The sequence below is a fragment of the Fukomys damarensis genome, unplaced genomic scaffold (genome assembly GCF_012274545.1).
Source record: "Fukomys damarensis isolate Sample0158 unplaced genomic scaffold, DMR_v1.0_HiC HiC_scaffold_5, whole genome shotgun sequence".
NCBI lineage: Eukaryota > Metazoa > Chordata > Mammalia > Rodentia > Bathyergidae > Fukomys > Fukomys damarensis.
Genome location: NW_022900917.1, coordinates 9165637 through 9188397, shown reverse-complemented (window position 1 = coordinate 9188397; position 22761 = coordinate 9165637). Strand labels below are relative to the sequence as shown.

General features: G+C 39.8%; 1 protein-coding gene across 1 annotated transcript in view; it reads right to left on the bottom strand.

The window, feature by feature from the left end:
• Nucleotides 1-22761, bottom strand: part of Trps1 (transcriptional repressor GATA binding 1) — a 230118-nt gene that overhangs the window by 189221 nt on the left and 18136 nt on the right. Inside the window, exons 2-3 of the mRNA XM_019206817.2 lie at nucleotides 5609-5766; nucleotides 1457-2385 (exon numbers count right to left, since the gene is read on the bottom strand). Coding sequence (XP_019062362.1) covers nucleotides 1457-2385; nucleotides 5609-5645 — 966 coding nt within the window. The 5' untranslated portion in view covers nucleotides 5646-5766. The remainder of the gene's footprint in view (nucleotides 1-1456; nucleotides 2386-5608; nucleotides 5767-22761) is intronic.

The window sequence follows — 22761 nt, the reverse complement described above, 5'->3', positions numbered from 1 at the left end:
TAAGACAGTGAAATGATCTTTAATAAGACAGCAGTTCAAAGCATGTAGCTTTCATGCATAATAACTATGTTGGTTTAATTTGCTCCTCCACCGAAATGATTCCATTTGTGGAAATTCACAAAGTAAGACAGAATTTTGAGAGAGCTTTACCAAAAATGAAACTGGCGTTTTAAGCGTTCTTCCTATCTCCCTTAATGTGGGAAGACTGCCATTCTGACATTTAAAGAACTCAGAAATTTCTCCTCTGATTCTTCTTGCGAGTACTGCAAAACATTTTCATGACACGGTATTTCTAGGCCTTTTGCTTGCCTTTCTTCGTCAGCATTAGGTCAGTAGAAAGATCACAGCAAAAGTGCTGTGGCTTTTAAGTTAATAAAATGACTGATATTTCAAGAGATTTGGTAATGCGAGTAAGTGTGATGTGATCTCCACACTTCTCTGGTACTTCTAGTCATTCCTAGAGGAGATTAACGTTAAACTTAATGTTTAGAAATCCCCCTGACCTAAGAATATGACACAAATCTATAGATTACAATGAAAACTTTCTCAAGCTGACCCTAAGTTTCGACTATGCAAAACTTGCTAAAATTAAATGAACGCATATCTTTAGAACCAGTCCCACGTTTCCTTCTATTTCAAATACTAACCTTTTCTCATTTCACATATATTGTAAACAAAATATAGGAAAGCAGATCAAAAAGACATGCTGGTTTTAATAAAACTATAAAACTAAATCATTACTGAATGTTTCCATAAATTATTACCACTTTCCTCAAAAGCTGAAAGGAATGTTCTATGGGCCTACACCAAGGCCGTTCTGGTGTCCGTAGTATTTACAATCAGAATAACTTCTTTTTCACTAACCTAAGAGGTTATTTCCAAATCTTCATTTCTACTTATTTCGCTTTTTCATTAACATATCTCTATAATGGTCATATTATTTCCAAAGTGTCGCTGGTAGTTATTTTGTTTTCTCAAGAGACTATCTCTGTAACCATCAGTAGGACTCATCAAGCTCACTATAAAATCAAATCCTAATCCAACAGACCAGAAAGATCTTCATAAGAGGAAAAATTAGAGCTGAAGCCTTTTAATCTGAAACTAGAACAAGGAATAAATTATTATCATGCACAACCATAAAGATTTGTGCCATGTTTGGAAGACTGAAAATATCCAGTCACCATGAAACATGTCCAGAAATATGAAGCTTAACCAGTGAGAGAAAAAGACTCTTCCCAACCTAGTCGAAATTCTGGGACTTTTCCCTACAGCAAGGGGCTGGAGAAAAAAGGCCTTTCTGGATGGGTGGTGACGGGGTGAATCCAGCTCTTTAGCTGTGTCTACAAAGCTACCCACCTGGTCCGGGGACCCTGCTTTTAGCGTGTATGTGAAACCTCACACTTTGCAATGTATCATTTTTTTCCTGTACAAAGAGACCACAATATAAAGCACAAACCTGTACATCATAGGTCCCATTTAGTAAAACGGGCCTGGAAGAATTGATGTCCTGCAGCACACCAGAAAGCACAGAACGGTTGACCTTCTGGAAGTCTTTGGAATGGCTGAACTGCACCATGTTATGAAGGGCCAGGATTTTGCTGTCCAGCTCAGCATCCTGCCTGGTGCGGTTATGCAGTCCTAAGTGATACTTTCGGAAGTGCTTAATCAGATCTGTGGGGTCGTTGCCATAGTAACCGTACCCGCAGATATTGCATTTAAAGTCCTGAAGCTCCGGAGACAGAGGTGCCGGGTCTGGGTTGTCGTTCACCACTGAGTCCGTTTTGGATTTATTCAGTCTCACACCCCCATCTGAAGGCACTTGTGGGTTTTTGGAGGCCACTGAAACTGGGCTTAACCCTTGGCGATTGGCTTGACCACTCTGCGCTTGCCCTGTTTCCTCCGTAGCCTTTGGCGACATCTTCTGATCGTCCTTTGTCTCCGATGAGTCCCCTGGAGGGGCGCAGGCTGTATCTTGAGGACCATCTGCCTCTGCTCTCTGAGGAGACTTTAAGGGTTCACAGATGCCCCCCGCAGCTGGAGATGAGAAAGCCAACATATTTCTGTCGGTCACCTCATCATGCGCAAAAGATGGAAGGTTCCCTCCCTTGCTGGGGCTCTCATAATTGAAGCCAGCCTTCTCACCCAGGGCTGAGCTTTTGGCGTCCTTCTTGCTGCTAGAAGGCGGATCTTGGACATGCAAGCTATGCTCCTCCTTGTTATTTAGCTCTGCAGCATCACTCTGATCAGTATTTTCTGACATCTGATCTGCAGAAAATTCTTTGCTCTTTCCAGATACCTTGCTTTCTGTACCTATCGGCTCCAGGGTCTGGCCCTCGCCTTCACTAGCAACGTTTCTCAGAGGGGGGTTCTTTTTCCGGACCATATCTGTGAAAATACACGGAAAAGGCAGATGCAGGGTTATTTGAAAGTCACAGACACGTAATCAAATCTAGAACACTTTCCTTATTCTGTAATAAATACGAAGGTGTATAATAAAATACTTCCTCTAGGAGACATGTCAGTCTTACAAAGAGCAAGAAATTAAAGCTAAAGCAAACAATTTACATATGGAATTATTTTTGTCACAGACTGTCTCATCTATTATTTAAAAAGATTTATGAATATTAAATGACTCAGTATTTTTACTGCCTCTGCCATTACTATTAGTCTTCCTTGCCAATTAAATATTTGCCCAATTTCTTTGTTTAGCTATAATGCACAGTGCACACACACACACACACACACACATTTATACATGTTATAGACGACATATTTTATGTGTGCATGTTGTAAAATATATATACATGTTTTGGTCGGCAGGATACATATATGTTTATTTATATGATAAATACATGTATATATGAACATCATCAATTATAGTTTAATATTGATACATTGTGCAATCAGGCTATAAATACTCTCTCAACCAAAATGCTCTCCTAGGCTTGAGGACAGAGACAGCCCATGTGACGAACAGAGTGAAAAGAGCCCTATTATGAATTCCAGGAAATGGCAGGTAATGAAAGCTTCATCTCTGCACTGCCCACCAATTTCTTTGACACCTGGAGAGCTTTCCTGAAAATGAGGAGGTCCTGGTGTGCACGGACATGATGGTCAGGTTTCAACAGGATCGTCTCTGGTGTGATGAGGAAGCAAGCAAGGCTCAGGAGATTCTACACAAGGCCTGCGGCCAACAATACCAGGTCTTTGGACGATGAGCTCACACTCAACCCTAGAACACCGTCACGTAGCAGCTGAAAATGACACAGACTCAGCAATGTCCTATGGTTTTTCTTCCTGTGGCAGCTCAACTGTGTCTTTCTGGATAGTGACATCATCAACAAAGCTCAAACTCAGAATGCTGTGAACAAATTCCTCCACAGGAATCTAACGAATCGGAACTCTAAGCACACAGACAAGTAAGAAATGCTGTGAGCCCTATCAATAGAAAAATGCACCGATAAAAGTCAATCCAGGATGGGGCTCCTTGGACTGTGTTTTGTAAGGGCTCAGCAGGAAAACTGTTAAATGCTGTGTTGTCATCACCCCAAACATCTGGAAAATTCTGTCTCTAGTGAAACAAGACTTCTTTAGTCAAAGACTGTTGGGAAGACCAATTTAGTAGAGTTTGTTACACCATGATTATCCAAAATGTGCTGGGAAAAAACAAATTAATGACATGGTATTAGTCATTTTTGTCTGGAATTTTTCACAAGTGCTAAGGAACCAGACTGGTCTGGGGAAGATGGGTGGGCCTGTACTTCTGAAAAGCTGGTCAAGAAAAAAATTTTTATAGTATGAGTCTCCGAACAAAGATAATGCAGTAGTTGTATAAGGAATTGTTTACAAGGTAAAAATTCACCTTAGTGAATAATGTGGACAATAGCACACCTGTTTAAAAGGCTCACTGCTCCTCTTCTATACCAATAACGTCATTCATCAAAGAGCCACCGCATCTCCCTCTCGGAATAGTAAAACATTCCAAGAGGAAAGACTGAGCCTTCACGGGACAGTGATGGTTCTGAAGCAGTGGCACCCTGCCTGGCTTCCTGGGGCAGGGGCCGCGTGTTCCTCCTGGTGCCACCCCTCAGGGACTAAAATTGACAAACCTAGGGAATCTTGGCCCCAAAAGAAGCACTGGTTGATGGTATTTTTGAAATGCTTGCATTTTAATGTCTTATGTGTTGATGGCAATGGTTAAGATCTCTATTCTGTCCAAAGTGACCAGGGTACCTCATGAAGGAAGAACACAGGGACAACTGCAAGCAATTCACTGTGGCTAACAAAGGGAAAAGTAAAGAGAAAAATACAGAGAAAATGTAAGAAATGAATTATGATTCCAACTGCAGTTTAAGCACACATGCTTACAGTCTCATCTACTCCAGGGGCTGAAGGAGAGGGAAGTGAGCCTCCTCGGAGTTTGAGAACAATCTGAGCAACAAGGTGCGATCCCCCCCAAAAACGAATGTGTTAGTGTGTGTGTGTGTGTGTGTGTGTGTGTTTACACAGGCGTTTAACTTGGCCAACATAAAGGAGTATTCTAGACCACTGAGTACCAGGCATTCCTACCTAGGCAAATGCAATGACCTGGTATGAACCTCTTGACTTTCTCCCCAGAACTCCACGATTATTGCTTCTACTACACATATTACACTATAAAGCTTCTTTTGACAAATACTGCATACTTATCTTTTGCCTTTCAGCATTTTTCAATAACATGACTAAACTATGACTCACCTAAAATAAGTAAATGAGGTTACACAAAAATCAAAATCCCATATGAAAATCAGAATGTCTGAAGAAATGATAATTCATTAATGTTATCCTTCCACTGAAATGAAGGGAAAATGGTTTACGCCCATATATTAATGTCAAGGTGGTAGAGAACATGACAATAATTTTAATATCAAAAGAACTAAGTTACTTTAAAAATGAATAGTTCTAAATCCATTAAAATTGGAAAGATTATTTTTCAGGACAAAGAAAATTTATAGATCTTACTGACTTATCATTATCATGAAGAGAGGTACTTGGTGAAAGTTTCAAAACTATTCAACCAACGTGTTTAGTGCCTCAGAGGGAAAACAGAATTTAATTAAGCTATCATCTTTCCAAATTTCAGTTCCTTCTTGCACCCAAGAACAGAACTTGAGAATGTATATGACTCACTGGTTCCTTATGCTGAAGAGAGCCCTTAATAATATACATTGCAAAGAAGGTTTAACTGCTAAAACTTCAAAGAAGTATCAGAAAGGTCACCTGGGTTTTATTTTGTATTGTGGGGTAGGGGCATGTTCCTTTTAGTTACTGTTTTTTAAAAATGTGGCTAATTTAGTTGGCTATACTTTGAAGTAGTTATAGGGAAAATAGTTCTGACTGAAATCATATCATCATAATTTTTCAGAGTGACATATTATGTAAATATAGGCACATTCGCAATACTTCTAAGTGAAAGAAACTCCCCTAGCAAGTCATAAGTTAGATACCGTAAGACTAGAGCCACCCTCCAGTTATTATCTGAAAGACAAATAACAGATTGCAGGATGTTTTACTGTGTGCCAAGAACTTTTCCAGTTAACATTTTCACTTGAAAAAATAGATCACATACTTGTAAAATCATACCCAGCATTGACTTCATAAGGCATGTGGCTTTAGAGGGCTTTCTACAATTATTAATTCTATTAGTCAACTAGCAGGAAGCTAATGCAACTGTCTGAGAAGATGCTGGGAGGACACAGAAGCCATTTTGAGAGCTGGTCTGTACATCTGCAAAACAAAGCAAAAAAAAAAAAAAGAATATTTCCTTCCCAAATGATGTAAACGTACTTTAATGTACTGCACCTAAAATACATCAATACAGCAGCACCATGAGCTGCAGGGAAAACATCTGATAAAAGCAGGAGCAGACCTTGAGCAGGCTCCTCTCCTCCCTTGGATTTTAATAAAGCAGCAGAGGGAGGAAGATGATAAAAAGATCACAGGACATGAAATCAGTTTCACAACAGCCTGTGATGCTGGTGAAATTATTTGACCGCAAAACCCCCTCAACCCTAATGACTATGATACTTACCTACCCTAAGGTTGGGGGGATAGGAAACATCAGCAATGGCTTCTTAGGGAAAATTTTAAAGTCGTTAAAATACACAACCACAAGAGTGAACCTCGGTCATCAGCTTTGGCAATCGTATTTCAAACACTATCGTGCTGCTCTGTAGCAGTGAATCCGCCTCACACAAACTACAAAAATCAAAGCCGAAGATGGCAGTTAAAGAAGCTCCACTATAAACAGCCACCAGAGACAGTGAAGCTGAGAGCAAACTGGACAGAGGAACTGGAAAACTGCAAGGCTCAAAAGTGCTCTTTTGGGCCAGGGGGCGGAGCTCAGCGTTGCTGGGCCTGCCTGGCAAATGCAAGGTCCTGAGTTTGACTCCCGGGACCGAAAAAAAAAAAAAAGTGTTCATTTAAGTCCTCTATCTAAATGTGAGATTTAAAACAAAACCTGACCCTGGGTAATAGTGAGCACTGTTTAAACTGACCTCATCCTCCACTTACATGAACACGTGAATGCTACTTAGACTTGTGACTGCCAAGATAGGTAAACAGGTTAGAAGGTGTTCAGCTTCTTCTAAATGTTGTATTATGTTTTCAATCCTGAGATATAAGACATTCCATCTGCAAAAATCATAAACATCTACTCTTGACTAACTGTATTTCTTTCTAAATTAAAACAAATCTAAAAGCTTCGTATTCTTAAAAAGTGTTTACTATTACTTTTTTGAAAAGCAATAGAAGGTTGCATGTCTCTTATGTACTACTTACATTTAAGCAGTGAAAATAATAATCAGCATTAGATCTTAAAATATAATCCTGATAACTACTTGGTCTCACTGATTAAAATGCTTCAATACATAAGAAAACAACTTTCTGTAAAAGACGGAATTATGTTCTCAGAGTGATACCTTCACAGCCAAAGGAATCTGAGTTTTCTATTAAACCTGAATACTGTGAATTAACCCACTAATGATTTAGTTATATTTCATATATCTATAGCACATTAAATATATATGAAAACCTAAATAAACATGTATACTTATATAAACATATATTTAAATACACATATGCATGTATATGAATATACGCACACATTTATGAAATACGCTCCCTCCAAATAAACTTATAACAAATAATTGAATAAACTGTTCAACTAAAGAAATCAATTATCATGAAAATTTTCAAGGAAACTGACATCACACATCCATCCAAGGCAGACAGCAGAACTGTTTATTTCTATTAGGTGATAAATGGTAAGATAGGATGATAAAAGGTAAGATACGGAAATTATAGGTGTTCTGTATAGAATCTATATTTTCCTTCAAGTAAAGAACAAAAACCTAAGGAGGAACAAAGGTCTGTGGAAACCACAGATTCAGATCACTTGCTTGTGTGACCAAAGACGGGTCCCCCAACCCTCCGAGTCTCTGGTTCTATCTGCATAGTGAGGGGATGAATTATTTCTAAACTTCTCCTTGACTCTGTGACTCCGCAATCATTCTGGTTACTAACGCTTTAGTTTTACCTTTGAAAACCTTTGTCCAATTGTGCTGAAAGACTATAAAATATTAAACCGCCAGCCTCTCGGGGTGGCCTAAATACTACTAATGCCTACCATTCTCTCAGTTATCCATTCGCCCAACACACAAGTGCTCAAAACCATATATTCAACATCAGCAACATCAAGAAGAATCCTTTTAATCATACTTTGTCGTCAGTTTGTGAGAGAAAAGGTATTGCTGAAGATCAGAGAAAACAATCATAAGGACTCCTGTTCTTATGACTCCTGTTCTTAAAAAAAAAAAAAAAAAAAACCCTGAGCATCTTCCCAAATGTCATTGTGTGTGTGTGTGTGTGTGTGTACACACATGTATATTCTGAACAAGACTGCAAAAAATTAGGGGGACAAAGATGGTGTAATTTGACCTCGGTCTCAAATCCTGCTGCACATGATTTTTATTATAAGTAGCAGCTCCTATTTTCATAATGTATAATACCAGATGACACGTTCTTTTTGTTTTTCTAGATAATAAAACTTTCAAGTGCTTGAAATCAAAGAGCAGCCCAAAAAGGGAAAGTCCTGATGCTCTTCTCCTTTGTGAATGTATGTTTTCTTCTCCGTTGGCTTGTATCATCTGCCTAGAAGTACTGAGATTAATTACACATTTCATGTAGCTTTTATTTTTAAGAAATTAAAAAAGAAAGTAAAAGAAGACCAAAATGTTTCTTTTGATCAAAAGTCCCACATAAAGAATTTAAAGAATTAAGCAAGTGATAGCTAAATAAAAGGAAGGTCAAGTCTTGGGCCTACACCAAACTAGATAGCTTCCATCTGAACAACGTACAAAGTTCAGTTTTTAAAGAACATATGTGTCTTCTCGTTGGTTTGGGGGAAAAACACTTGAATCCTGTCTCTGCTGTATATACAGATCAAAATCAGATTGCCTAAGTGAACTATAAAATGCAAGAGACATTGTTTACCCAATTCACAAATCCAAGAATTACCAAAGGAGTTTGAGTGTTTTCTATTCGTTCAGATTTCAGGGCAGTACTTGAATGGTCGGTCGCCTTTTTTGTAAACTGTTTCAAACTTCATAAGCCCAGTGCCCGATCCTGTTCTTTGCTATTCATTTCTATTCAATTTGTTCTCTCCGAATATGCTGTTCCCGAATCTTTAGAGTATTTCTGGACATTTTAAATCCCGTTGAGATCTAAGTGTCATCACCTTCAAACAATTCCCATCAAATAAATCTCTGATTAATGACATCAAGTTAATCCAAAGTGATCAGTTCTATTAACACACGTTTCAGAGCACAAACAGACAGTTAACAATCATCTGGACCCTAGAAGTAGCCTAAACTTTGCTCGCTCTCTCTCCATTCCACCGGCGAGAAAACGAAGATATTTTGCTGTGACATAAGCCGTATCAAAGCCCTGGTTTTCAGTTTTAGGGCCTTCGCAGCATAGTCATCAACTTTACAAGAAGATCGCGATGTATTATCGTGAAAGACTTAGAATCAGCCTTTGAAAAGAATGCATTATGGCAAAGGAGTAGAGATTGAACACGCAGTTTTAAAAAGTGGGAGATAAACTATTCATGTGCAATGAGATCCCAGATGTCTGAATAATGCATTCAGAAACAGGTAAGGTGATAAAGCCAATGTCAGCTTTGAGCCAAAGAGTTTATATAGATATCAGTGCATAAAGAAGCCCTTTTAGTGAGAGGGAGGTGGCTGAGACAGGGTCTCGTTTTGTAGTTCAGGGTGGCCTTGAACTCACTATGTACTCCAGGTTGGCCTCAAACTCACAGAGATCCTCCTGCCTCAGCCACTTAGGCACTGGCATATCAGGCCTGTAACACCATAGGAAATCTTTTTTGAAAGTTATAGTTTCTGGGCCAGGGATTTAGCTCAGTGACACCCCACCTGCTTCACAAGAGTAAGATCCTGAGTTCAATCCCAGTGTCAGAAAAAAAATCAATAATAATAATAATAATAATTATTATTATTATTATTATAATAAAAATGCTACAGTTTCTGATGCTGTCCCACTAAGCGGTTAATTTAAAAGTTTTTACACTAAATGCACCTCATTATTTGACAGTAATTAAAATGTTACTTGATTAAAATTAAATCAGAAACTAAAACATGGTCAGGAGTTTATTGAAATAAGGAACATGGAAAGCCACTGGAGAAAGACCCAGGATTGCTTTAAGGCATCTTCGGTTCCTATGGTTACAACTGGTAGTGCTCAGATGTCCCAGATGCCTACAAGAATAAATCTCCTCCGCACCATCCTCCCCGATTGTTAGTATGCCCTGATCCTCCCAACCACACTCAGTCTCTGTTCCCAGGCGAACTGCAGGGATAATAAAGAATGGAACACCAATACCCAAGTCCCCAGTCAGAAACATGGGCCAAGCATGGACCCAGCAGCACAGCATCTCTCAGCCTGGCTCAGGTCTCCAGGAGAGTCAGAGAAGCAGACACTGCGGGTCCACAGAGCGGGTTCCCTGTCCGATCCTTGTAGATTCCCAACAGGACCCCAGTGACCTACCGGTTTGGGAATTGTGTTCTCTTCGTACATCTCGCAAAGATTAAAACTGGGGGTGGGGTGGGGATACTCTAGGTCCATGCTGAAGTAAATCTCGAACAGAGAATGAATTTTAAATCAATTTCAAACATGAAGCCAGACACAGGAGTAAAGTCACAGTAAAAAACAAAATGTGAAGGGATGACCACACATCTAGGTTTCAGCTGGGCTCGAGAGTCCCTACTTTACACAAGAACAGTGACTTGATACACACGTGCAAGGTTGCTGGATCTGGATAGAAATTAGCTCATTCATTAAGTATTTTTATGGGTAATCTAATCAACCTTCACTTTCAAGTTCAATATAAATTTAAGAATCTATCTAAACACACAGACGTAAACACACACATACACACACACACACACACACACACACACCCCTTTAGAAAAGATTTCCACTACCTGCAGCCCTATTGGTAATTATTTTTCACCATCAGTCTTCCTGAGGACACCTGTTATAATAGACCAAGGAAATTATATATGATTCTAGATTCAGGTGTTTTACAAATAGTTCTTTCAAAATCTAACTGAATGCTGAAAGATCCCAAAAGTCAGAACTAAACTCTTTTTAGGACCATGACCTTGAAGTGTGGATAAAGATTTGAGTGGGTGGGTGGATGGGTAGAAGGATGGAAGGATGGATATTAATAATAACACACTTAAAATTTTCTGCATATTGTTTATCCCTGCAAGGGAAGCTCTGGAAGATAAAAGCTAAAATAATGCTAAACTTGTCTCATCAACATAACACACCAAATGAAGACTTACAGGGAAATGAAGCATTCATTTTGTCTTTCTTTAGACTGAAAAAGAATCAGATATCACGGTCTTTGATTCATGGACACAAAGAAATAATCCCACATGTAGTGAGAAATAAGAATGATTAAATTTACTATTTAAAACTGTAAATCACAGCCATGTTGGCTTGATTTGGAAACTATAAATGTCTATATAACTTTCTGTAGCAAAAATATCTGTGGAATGATTGCACAGTTAGAGGAAGGTTCATTAAAAAATTAGCTCACTCTCTATAATGATTCGCTAATATTACTGTATTCACTAAAATCAATTTTTATAACTTCATATGGCTGCTTAATTACATTTCCAACATGAATACTACATAGTATTTATTTATTAAATATACAGTAATTGCTTTTAATATATGTATTTATATGCACGTATACATTTTATTTATAAATTTTTCACCATGTTTTCTCTGATATTTTGAAACTCAAAATATCCTATACAACTACAATACTATATAAAAAAAATTAAATTTATCTTTTAAAATATAGCCTGGGACAGAAAAAGAATTCACTAAGGTCAGCCCCACCTGGACTCCTAGCAACTTCAAACATCACGAAGGACACAGAACTGTTTTAATTAAAAAATATATACAGGCACTGGGCCCGAATATTCAGTTTTGTTACCTGAATTTTCTAAAGTGGGAACAACCCAGTGTATATCAAGAATAGAATATTTTTTTAAAGTTGTCTTCATGAGTAGACAATTGAGAACCTGATCACACAGAAGAATATTATGGTGCAACATAGGGCAACAAAGGGCCACATATGCCAACGTGTGGGACTTCCCCAAACAGGAGATGGATGAGATACAGAGCTCAGAAAAGGGAAAACTGACCTCAAGATTAGCAGTCAGCAGAGGGACGGACTCCTGAGGAGGAAGACAGAGAACAAGAGTGGATACAAGAGACTTCAAAAGCACTGGAAGTGCTGTGCTTGAAGTAAGAGATGGCCGCACAGGCGTATTCATTCTGTAATAACGTGTTGCGTCACCGACTGTGATCCGGGTACTTTCCACCTAGAAAGTCAGCGTGTATGGACTTCCCAGTGAAACAAGTTTCTCTGCAGAAAGCGCGAAGTGATACACTGAGGTGAAACCCTGCAGCAGCTCTCTGGAACAGGCAAGCCAGGCAGCCCAAGGGAGTTAAGACGCATCATGGGCCCCTCGAGCTCTTCAGCTCAAAGAGCCTGCAGCTACCAAAGTAGGCAACAGGGTGCCGAAAGAAGAAAAGAGAAATTAGGAAAGAAGAAAATAAAAACGTTCTGCACTAGAAAGACTTAAACTGGCAAAAGGTTAGCTAGAAAGAGAAATGAAAGCCAAAAACAGAGCAGAAAGCAACAAGGAGGAGGGAGGAGGAGAAAGAAGAGTTGTCTTTCATTCTAAGTGATGGTGAAGGTACCGAGGGGGAAAAGGGCAGGCACACCCTTGTAGCTATTAAATACCCAGGATCCTGAGGCCAGACTGCACTAATTACAGCATGCCGACCGGCTAAGTGAAAGGAGAAGAGGGCTAATGTTCGCTGTGTATGTATTACATCCCCGCTATTTATTCACTGGCTCACAGAATTTTCCCATTTATTCTTACAGGCTTTTGCGATAATTTATCAATTAATTTCATTTTACAAATGAAAAACGGGCACTGAAAAGGGTTACAATCCCTCTGTTTACCTCAGAAGCTTAAATACATGTATGAAAAGCAACAATAATACAATGCAGTGGATTTGCCAGAGAATTCACATCTCTAAATCCTGAGTATTTTTCTGGGACTGATTAAATGAAAGGTGTCTACTGAAATGGGATAAATACTACCTCCAGCGAAGGCAGCTGCTATAAATCTATGTCCTAGATTACACCGTATTCTGTCTCACAAACTGAATAATGAAAAGCGGTGGCACATTTTGCACGAAAAAGATACACCGATAAGTAAAATTGTGTTTAGTTTTAAATTTTCCACTTGGTTAATATTTTCTTCAGACTTTGGCTTCTGTTATTAAATCGTTTCTAATGCACACTGGTAACTGACCTCTCCCCACAAAAAAATAAATAGGCACCACACAAATCTGCACAAGAAAACTTGAAAATATCCCTTAAAACTCCATGTGGCGTGTGACATTTGCTTTGCAATAAGAAGATACACGATACAGGACACTTTTTCACACAGGACTCGCTTCAGCCTTGTATGCTAAGTACAGCCCTGGAGTTCTTCAGGGCGAACCGTAAAGTCTAAGAATGCAATCAGCAAAACAAATTTTTGGACTTCTGATCTGCAGAATAAGGGTTAGTCAACTAATGTATTAAGTATTCGAGAAGCCAAAGTGTTTGTTGTATCCGTTTTTCTGCAGAATGTAGGAAACAGGCTTACACATGGATGGAAAAGATTATCTGAGAGAAATGTAACACAATTCCTAGAAAACAGTGGCACTTTGGCCAGAACTACTGACATTCTACCACTTCCACTTAAACTTTGTGAAACACTTTATGACAATAACTAATTATTTCAAAAGCAGATTGCTACAGAGTCCCCATGAATACACAGTATTGGTATCTGGCAGGTACTGCCATCATCTTCATATCCGTAAAGGATGCCTTGTTTTTCAGTCCACGAGCCAGGCTGCCAGTCAGGAAATAAAACACCACTGCTCACGTGACTTCACAAAGCAGTGACCACATCATCAGGCTCCAACGCACCACTTTTACCCTTGTTATAACTAAGGCTCCTCTGTGTTAATACTGCAATAGAGCAGAGTATATTAGAAATAAGCCATTAGAGAAGAAAAGAAACTAGACAGCTCGATGTTTACCATCTCCCAGGGTTTAAAAGGAAGCAACTTGTAGAGTCCCAAAGCATCCTGCTCCAGATCCCTGAAATAAAAGTGGAATTCTGCACACAGTATTATCACAGGATGGCCCGAGATGCAGTGGGCCCTGGCTAGTAATGTCTTTAGTCCAGCGTAGCATGAGGATGGTGAAAAGATGCATAAAACACATGTGTCAGTGCAAATCAGTTAAAGAATAGCACCGCTGTGGAATGTCCTCTCGGCCAAGAACACCGCTTTAGAAAGGACTGCTTGAGACATTTCAGACTGTTGCTCACTTCATCCATGCTGTGCATTCTGCACTTGACTTTCGCGAAGAAACTTTAAACTATTACTCAAACAAGCATCTGATACCAGGGTGCTATTTTTTACAGAAACCAAAGGCAAATCTATCTGCTCGCGCCAGTACCCATTTCGCATGCCTTCCTATGTTCCATACAAATGTTGCGAAACTGAGTAAGTGCTGTGATAAATGGACACCCAAGTCAATGTAACATTTATTCATTCTCTGCGCCAGGAAGGAGTGAGGCAGTAAAGTTACCACTGCATCTCAGGTAGACACAAAACTTGCCCTCAGTGTGCTGAAGAGTTTAGAAAGAAAAATAAAACGGGACAACAGGGTTCCTGGTCAGGATTCAATGTAACAAGAAGGAGCTCTGGAGGGAAAAGTGTAAACAGGAGGGCAGAAGCTGGCCATGTTAAAAGAAAAAACTGTGAGACTCAGGCAGAAGAAACAGAAGGCAGAAACTCACACCAGGAGAGAATTTTTCTTAAGCAAATTGAGAGAGGCTGAGGAATATTAGCAATTTCAGTTAATATTCTGTTTTTGTTATAAAGGATTAAAACAAAATTTCTATGAAAAATCTCATTTTCTTGGAAATATTAGATAATTAACTTATCACATATGTTCACAAAACTTTAGAGTAACTCTTTAAGTAAGTGTGTATTGGGCTGGGGATTTAGCTCAAGTGGTTCCGCCGCCTGTCTCGCAAGTGCAAAGTCCCAGGTGCGATCCTGGGTACAAAAATAAACAAGTGTGTGTACTGATGAATTATAGATTTATACTGATAGGAATTATTATTGAAAATAAAAAATTAATTTAAAAATATTGCGGCCCCTTTTTATTTGATTTTAAACTCTCTAATCAGTGCCAATGATCCTGCAGCTTTGTTTTAATCATAAAGAATTAAATATGTCAGGGAAATCGTCATTGCATTTTATATATTAACGTATGTGCATATATAATTTATGTTAAATTGATCTCTTTTAAAAGGCTTAATATTCTATCCACGAAGCACAAGATGACAAAGTGTATTTAATTCTGAATAAGGTTCTTGTCTGTGTCATGATGGGAGAGGCGTTAATGGCTTAAAAAAAAAAAACAAGGTCTTGCTTATCAGGCTGGAAAAGCGATATCTAATGTTAGATATACGTTCTACTTATGGGCAAGGGTATTTCATACATCTCAAATTTCTGAGCAATTAATTTATGGATACCCTATCTATTTACTAAGTACATAATTAGGTTAAGCGGTAAGAGAAATTTACTGCTTTCTGAAAAGAAGCTAACTACCTTTGTTAAAGAAGCAAGGCTCAAAGTGAACAACCTGTTTTCAATGGCCAGGTGAGGCATGATCTAGCATAGAAATGAGCAGGGCAAACATTAAATGCCCATGAAGGCAAACAGTAAGCACTAAATATTTGCCATTGCTTTTGCGAGTGTTACTCTTTCTATTTTTTTTTAACTCATAATAAAACAATGTGGTGAATAACCTAATTCGGAAATATCTATGAGATTATCCAAGGGTGGAAAAGAGCATGCAGATTTTCTGGAGAAAGGAAAGGGCATTCCCGGGAACAGAAGTGACACCAGCGCTATGAACATAACTCTATGTCAAGAAGCGAAGAAAAACAGAGTTCACGCAGTGCAGAAGTCACTAAGGGAGAAAGGTGCCTCTCAGCTGCTGAGGCTGCACTATGCGGAGAAAGTAAGCCCCCTCAAAGTTCCTGGAAAGGACCGTGCAGGAAAAGGTAAATCAGGGTGGTATGATGCGTGCCTAGAAGCAGAAAAAGGTCAAACATGAAGGAAGAGCGTGCAGTTTTAAAATATGCAATTCTAGGGGCCAGGGACCTAGCTCAATTACATTGCACCTGCCTCACAAACCCAAGGTCCTGAGTTTGATCCCCATACCAAAAATATGCAATTCTGATCCTTAAAGAAAAAAAACCTCAAAAAATATAATAAGCTCAGCTGAAAGAGGCCATTACTGACGTATCTGTGAGATTAATGAGAGTGCGTTATTTGGGCGTTTCTGAGTTATCATACTCCTGAGGTAGTTAAATTAGAAACACAAATACCAATATTTTATTTATGTTTCATTAATTGGATTGCTGCCTGGAAAATGCTGTCATTCATAAAACATTCTCAAAGCCCTACATGGGACCTACGAATCTGCAGGTGCTGCTTAGCATTGTGAGAACTTTCTGAAATTCCTGAATTGCAGTGAATAAGCTCAATAGTGAAACTTATTGAACCGATGATAGATAATCAACAGTCTTAGCTACTGGAACTTCTCTTTCTTCCTGCTGATTGCCTGATCATATTGTTTTATCCTAGCCTCATCTACTGGGAATCCACTCTCACTCTGAAGTCCTTAGACTTGCAGCAATTTACAACGATTTCTGAAATAACTTAAAAGCAAAGAGCAGGATTTCCAAAATGAAGCCCAATCTTCCTGGCCTCACTGGGAACTCGCTCAGCTGTTGGTGGAAACCTCAGTGCTGATCCGCCTGGGATATTCTGATCCAAGTAAATCAGGAGTTAAAATAATGGTCAGTGGCCTCTTCATTTCCAGTAATACCCAGGCAGATGCGGACTTGGGCAGCCTTCAGATTGTGTTAGTAAAGTTTTATCCCAAATTCCTTTTTACACCCATACTCCCTGCAACTACTCCATTCTCCCTCTGCTTGCCATCCCAGTGGACTTTGGTTCTGACACAGGAGAATTCCAAAGTCTGGTTACTTTTAGGCAGACAAAGGTTAGTCCTCCTCCTGTCACTCAAGGGCAATTGCTCTGAGACGCTGCAGTGGACAGTCAGAAGGGGCGAGCCCAGTGTGTAAGACACACTGGCTTGTGAACATGTGTTAAGGTCAGGAAGGGCCTCCCAGGCACAAGGCAACACTGCCTTTTAGGCCAAAAAAAATTTTTTTTATATTGCTCTCAAGTTTTAGGCGGTAGGCCTCACCATAAAAGAAAACCACCAAGTGCTGATAGAGATCTCCTTGTACTTCCAAAAGCAAATCTGTGGTGAAACTGCCTTTTTTCCAAGGTTGGACAGGACAAAGAGAGAAATACACGCTCAGTTACAAACATGCACAGGAAGCACACGAATTCAAAAGATTCTGCAAGACTATTCCCCCCAATTAATAGTGCTTTGGCCAGGTTCTTATCCTCTTCTTTGCATTTATCTGTATTGATTCCCACAATAATACTGATCGCTTGCCTATTTTACCAAGTTGTTTTTAAAGGGAACAGAAAGAGGAGTACAAATTAAAGGAATACAACAGCATCTATCGGAGTAGACTGTAAAAGGCACGGTGCTGTCCTGGCTGATGTATTCCCCTGAGGGGGACATGGGTGAAATTCAGAGTGGCGACTCCTTGTTTGATGAAAGAACAAAGACATCAGGGTGTCAGCGTAAAGGGTTTGGACACAAAAATACAGTGTCAGTCAAATTGTGGCAGTCAATGTCCATTGCTTATGTCATTTCATGAGGTAAGCACTCCAAATTAAAATCACTCTCCTCTGACAAACGCAGAGTGCTGAACTCCTTCAGTCAGCGGATGCCCAGTAGTGACAACATACATGTAGAGCTCAGTACCTACACAGTAGGTCACAGCAGTAGCACAAGCTTTCGTAATACCAGATTTTCTTAATTCCAGAGTCAGTTGCCAGGGAATATCTTAGGCAATGGAAAGGTTAGAATATAACTCAATTATCAACGAAAGGATTACTTTGAAAGGAAAGAATTCTCTTTGTAAAAGGCATTTCGTGGAAATTCTTTTCGTGGAATTTCACGTGCTTCCCTTCCCCTGAAGCAAGTCTCCGTTAGCATCCAAATGTATATGGTAAGAGAAAGAGAGATAGGTTCATTTTGAAATAGAACTATATTCTCTAAACTTGAAAACAGATGAACTTTTGTCTGTGATGGAGCATATGCATTTTTTTTCCCAACTCCCCAAAGGAACTGAGGGCTTCTCCCACTCCAGAATTCCTCCCTGTGCCCACCTAGAAGAACCGTTGCCACTGCCAAGCATGAGCGTCAGGTTCTAAGCTTTCAAGACCCAGCCGGGGCTGTAATTGAAAATGAAATCCTTCGGTTTTACTTTACTTCGGAGAAGCACGGAAATCCTGGTGCCAATGTTAACAGCCTCCTGAGAGACCAGGTCTTCACAGAAGGCCTTGGGAATGAACTGTTGACAACACATCTACAGACCACTGTCTGTTTCCAGAATGTTCCCCGAGGACTGAAAGCGATCTAACTTTATTTTCTTGACTGCCGATGTACCTGTGAATGATGCACCGTAAATCTGTTTCAACAGGAAGTAGCTCTTCGTGAGAGGTAAGCTCACGTACCGCGGATGAAATCCTGGCTGGAAACTTAGGTCTGAGGATTGAAACTCTCTTTGCACCCATCCTTTCACACAGGGAGGGAGCCCCGAGGTTCATTTACCCAGGTCTTGTAGACACTCATCCTGGAGCAATGAATTTGCTTAAACAATATTACTGCCTAACTCGGGTGGGAGGAACCGCCGTGGAGAACGGTCTGAATTCATTCGTAGCGAATTTTCTGTTTTAAAATATTTTTGAGAAAATATGGTAAAGTGATTATCCTTCTGGAACGAGAGACACCGACACTGTCACATTAGCTCACAGCTTGTTAAATACCGTGCAATCTTTCTATAACGTTCTTTGTTAGGAGACCAGAATCAGCATATGGGAATTGCTCTTTTCCTGCTAAGCTGAAGTCATTACTAACTACTCATCTGTGACATGTACTCTTTCTTGCAACCAGGATTTTAGCTTCACAAAATTTAGAAATTGCCACATTGTTTCTTGGCATCGGCTTCAAATGTGACATCATTTCCATTTTGTAAAACTCTGCTTTAGCAAACACAAGCGCCAGTGCCAGGTTAAAGATTTCCAAAGAGGGCAGCAGGTCTCCCTAGGAACCGACCGCTGACTGATCTTCCAATCTATACTGTCACATGCCTTTCATTAGAGGCACATGGAATTACCATAAGCTGGACAAATGCATTTCAAAATGGGTGATCAAATTACAAGCATATAGAAATAGCTTCCAGTCACCCAAGATCTGTACTGGAAAACAACTGTTGTGTGGGGACGAAAAGCTGCATTTTCAGTTGCCCTAATTTCCCAAGTCTAAGGAATATGCGTTTTGTTTCAAATATACATTTCTTTATTAACAAACAAGATGTACACACAGCATCATACATCTATACCTACACCATACACCTACTGATTCACTCACAGCTGAGCGAAAAAGTAAAACAGAAAACAGGTCTTACTGACCAAGAAGTTTTCAGAGAATTAGCATCATTCAGATACCTTGAAAATCTTATTTGGAAAATTACTGAAAGAGTACTAGAACCTTCTCCCTGACCTGAAAACTTGGGAAATGATGGATATCTCATCAGTACCCCCACGAGCTCCTATTTATGGAGCTTGCAAATTTTATAATCCAAGTACAACATGGTAGCATCCACCTGTCAACAAAAATTTAGGAATAGAGCTCTCAGGTAAGGATATCTTTCCTACAAAATAAAAAACAATTCCAGTAGTTCACTGTAATTTCCCCTAGAAAATGGAATGACATTTTTATGTCACTGTTAGATATATGTCTTGAGTATTCTAACCTATAGAAAATGCTTCTTCTTTTTTATTGGTTCCAGGGATTGAACTCGGGTCCTTGCACTTGCGAGGCAGGCCACCAAATGCTGAGCTAAATCCCTGGCCCTTAGAAAATGCTTTATTAATTTTAATCACCATGTTATTTCTTAAACAGATACTTTCTTAATATTTTTATCCCTGATGTTAGGCGCGCGCATGCACACACACACACACACACACACACACACACACACACACACACACTTGGAAAATTCAAAGTATTTAGCTTGAAATGTTAGGGTGTGTGGTTGTGAATGCTACATCAGAATCAAAGTTAGAGCAGACCCTACAATAACTAAGGAATCACGTAACTTCCAGTTATTATCTTCAGGGGACCTAGGTAATAATGTCATTTTTATTAACAAAGTATTCATGTTCATGTAGCATATAGCTCACATATGAAAGAAAAGATAAATTTTAAAATATCCCAAGAGATGCCCTCTCTAAGAAGTCAGCCTTGAGCAAAGGGTCTGGTGTGTCCTGTTGCAGTTACCACAATCCATTGACAAATAAGACAGAGATTAATTCTGAAGGGGAATTTTGTAAGACTCATTTCAGAGAAGAGGAAGAAGATTCATGAAATCGACACAGAAAGTAAGCTATGGGAGGAAATCTCTGGCTATCGAAAAGGCATTTTTAGAACGCATGAATTAAAATAAGTACTGTTACAAACACAAGCTGGGCGTGGTAGAGCACTCCTGTAATCCCAGCACTCGGGAGGCTGAGACAGGAGGATCGCTGTGAGTTCGAGACCAGCCTGTGCTACATAGTGAGTTCCAGGTCAGTCTCAGCTACATAGTGAGACTCTGTCTAAAAAAAACAAAAAACAAAAAGAACAAACACACACACACACACACACACACACACACACACACACACACACACAACTACAAACACAAAATACTAAAACTGAAGGCACAGGGCATTAATGATCCAAAGAGTAAAGCACAGAGGACAACATGAATAAATAAACCCAAAATTCTTCCTTGAAGAATCCTGTTCATTCAGAGGAGCCTGGAACTTGGCACTCCTGAGCAGACCTTACACCACAGTCCTCAAAATAAGAAAACTAGTGGATTCAGGCACATCCTCTACCCAGAGCATGATGCCCCGTTAGTCTTTGGGCATGATATGGTGCCGTGACAGCTGATGACACAATGCCTTGGTTTCTTCCACTCAGTATATAACCTAAAATTTTCAAAATTATAAAACTTTTAAAATTACATCTCCTTAGAAACATCATTTTGAACAGTCTGATGAGCATTTCCATCATTAACACTTTACAGAAATTTAAAAGATAGAAACAGAGCAACAATTAAAATTATTATAATTATTCACACAGCCTTTTTGGCATTCACCGATCCTGTTTTACACACACGATCGGAGTTGACCCTTTCCCAAATCTGTGGCTGGCTAGGATTCCTGAGATTGACAAGTGGAAAACTACACACGAGAGAAGTTAAAGAATGACTCTACGACACAGTCGAGGAAGCACAGCTACAGCCCGCTTCAATCCCATGGTTTAAATGCGCTGGATGGCTGGGTGCTCTCTAGTTTAATTTGTACTGTGCATATCTAGAGAACAAATAAGCTTGGAAAGAGGCCAAAGAGTTCAAATTACAGAAAAATGTGAAGTGAAACAAAATTAAAGAGGTTAAAAAATATTGTGCTGGGCATTTACAAACACTAAAGCGAGAGGAAGGCCTCCTCCAACAGAGGTCTTTGCTGTCTGTACATTAAAACCAGTGTTCCCCGGGGTCAACCTCAGTAACAATGTATTAACATGGTGATTATTTATTATTTAGAAGCTTGAGGATACAGGAGTACTTATTAATAATTAATACTGTTGGTATTTCAGCATAAGGTCATGATTTTCTTTTAAACATGTTACATAACAAGACCTGCCCCAGAAGATCCCTCCATATATTCAAGGGGGCAACTGCTTTTATCTATGAAACATCTCTACGTTGACACTGTCTTATAAAACCAACTTAATAATGCTCACCAACTTTATGACGCTCCCTACTGAAAGCAATGCTAGAAGTTAACCTGTCACAGCTTAAACTGAAGGATTTAAATTGCCTTATTTCATTTATTGCATTTAATTTTTAAATTAGCAAAGGCATCAATATATAAACCCTTAGAAGGCTATTTCACATTCAGTTATATATCAATTATTTTCTTTAGCTTAATGTTAGATATTCAAGGAGCTTCAAAGCCAAACCAATAATGTGGATACAAATTATGTGAATCAATTACGCCCAAACTCTGCTAAATACCTGTTGCAATAAGGACTTCAGAAATGCTACCAAAAATACTGCCATGTCACGATATGGCTTTAATACTGTGGACTCTTAGTGATGCCATCATTACAGTGGGTGTACAAAGCACGCCGTTACCAAAAATTAATTTCAAAATAGCCTCCGTGATGTTGGGAAGGATAAATCTTAATGAGGATCCGTGTACAGCAACTGCCTTAAAATTCATCATTGAAGAAAACTACTAAAAGTCCTCAATTCCCAGAGCACCGAGAGTACAGCAGAATCCCCAGCCTCTGCAAAAGGGCTGCAAACCAGAAGGCCAATTCGGGTTGGGCGCTAGGACGCCAGCGTGTGTTTTATTCATGGCTTTCCACTGGTGGCGGGAGCCCCAGTGCGTCTGGGGCCCAAGAGCCGGGCAGAAAATAAATAAACGTCCAAATACATGAACTCTCTGGGGACGCAGGTGGGCGGATTCAGCGGCTAATCACCCTTTCTAATGAATGAAAAGCCAGCCCTTGATTCGTGGCCTGCCCCCCTCGCCCGCGTGGACACGGCTCACAGGTGAATGCTGACACCGCAAGGTGAGTCACCCACCGCGAATAACGCATCTCGAATGGGCAGGAAGGGCAGCAGCAAAGAGGAAGAGCAAGAGAAGAGGAAGGGGGCGAGTTCACCCGGATAGGAAAGCCATTTGAGGTGGAGACAGAGCTGGCTGGCCGCAGAGCAAGAGGGGGGCGCAGCGCGGGCACGGAGCGCAGGGCGCGGCGGG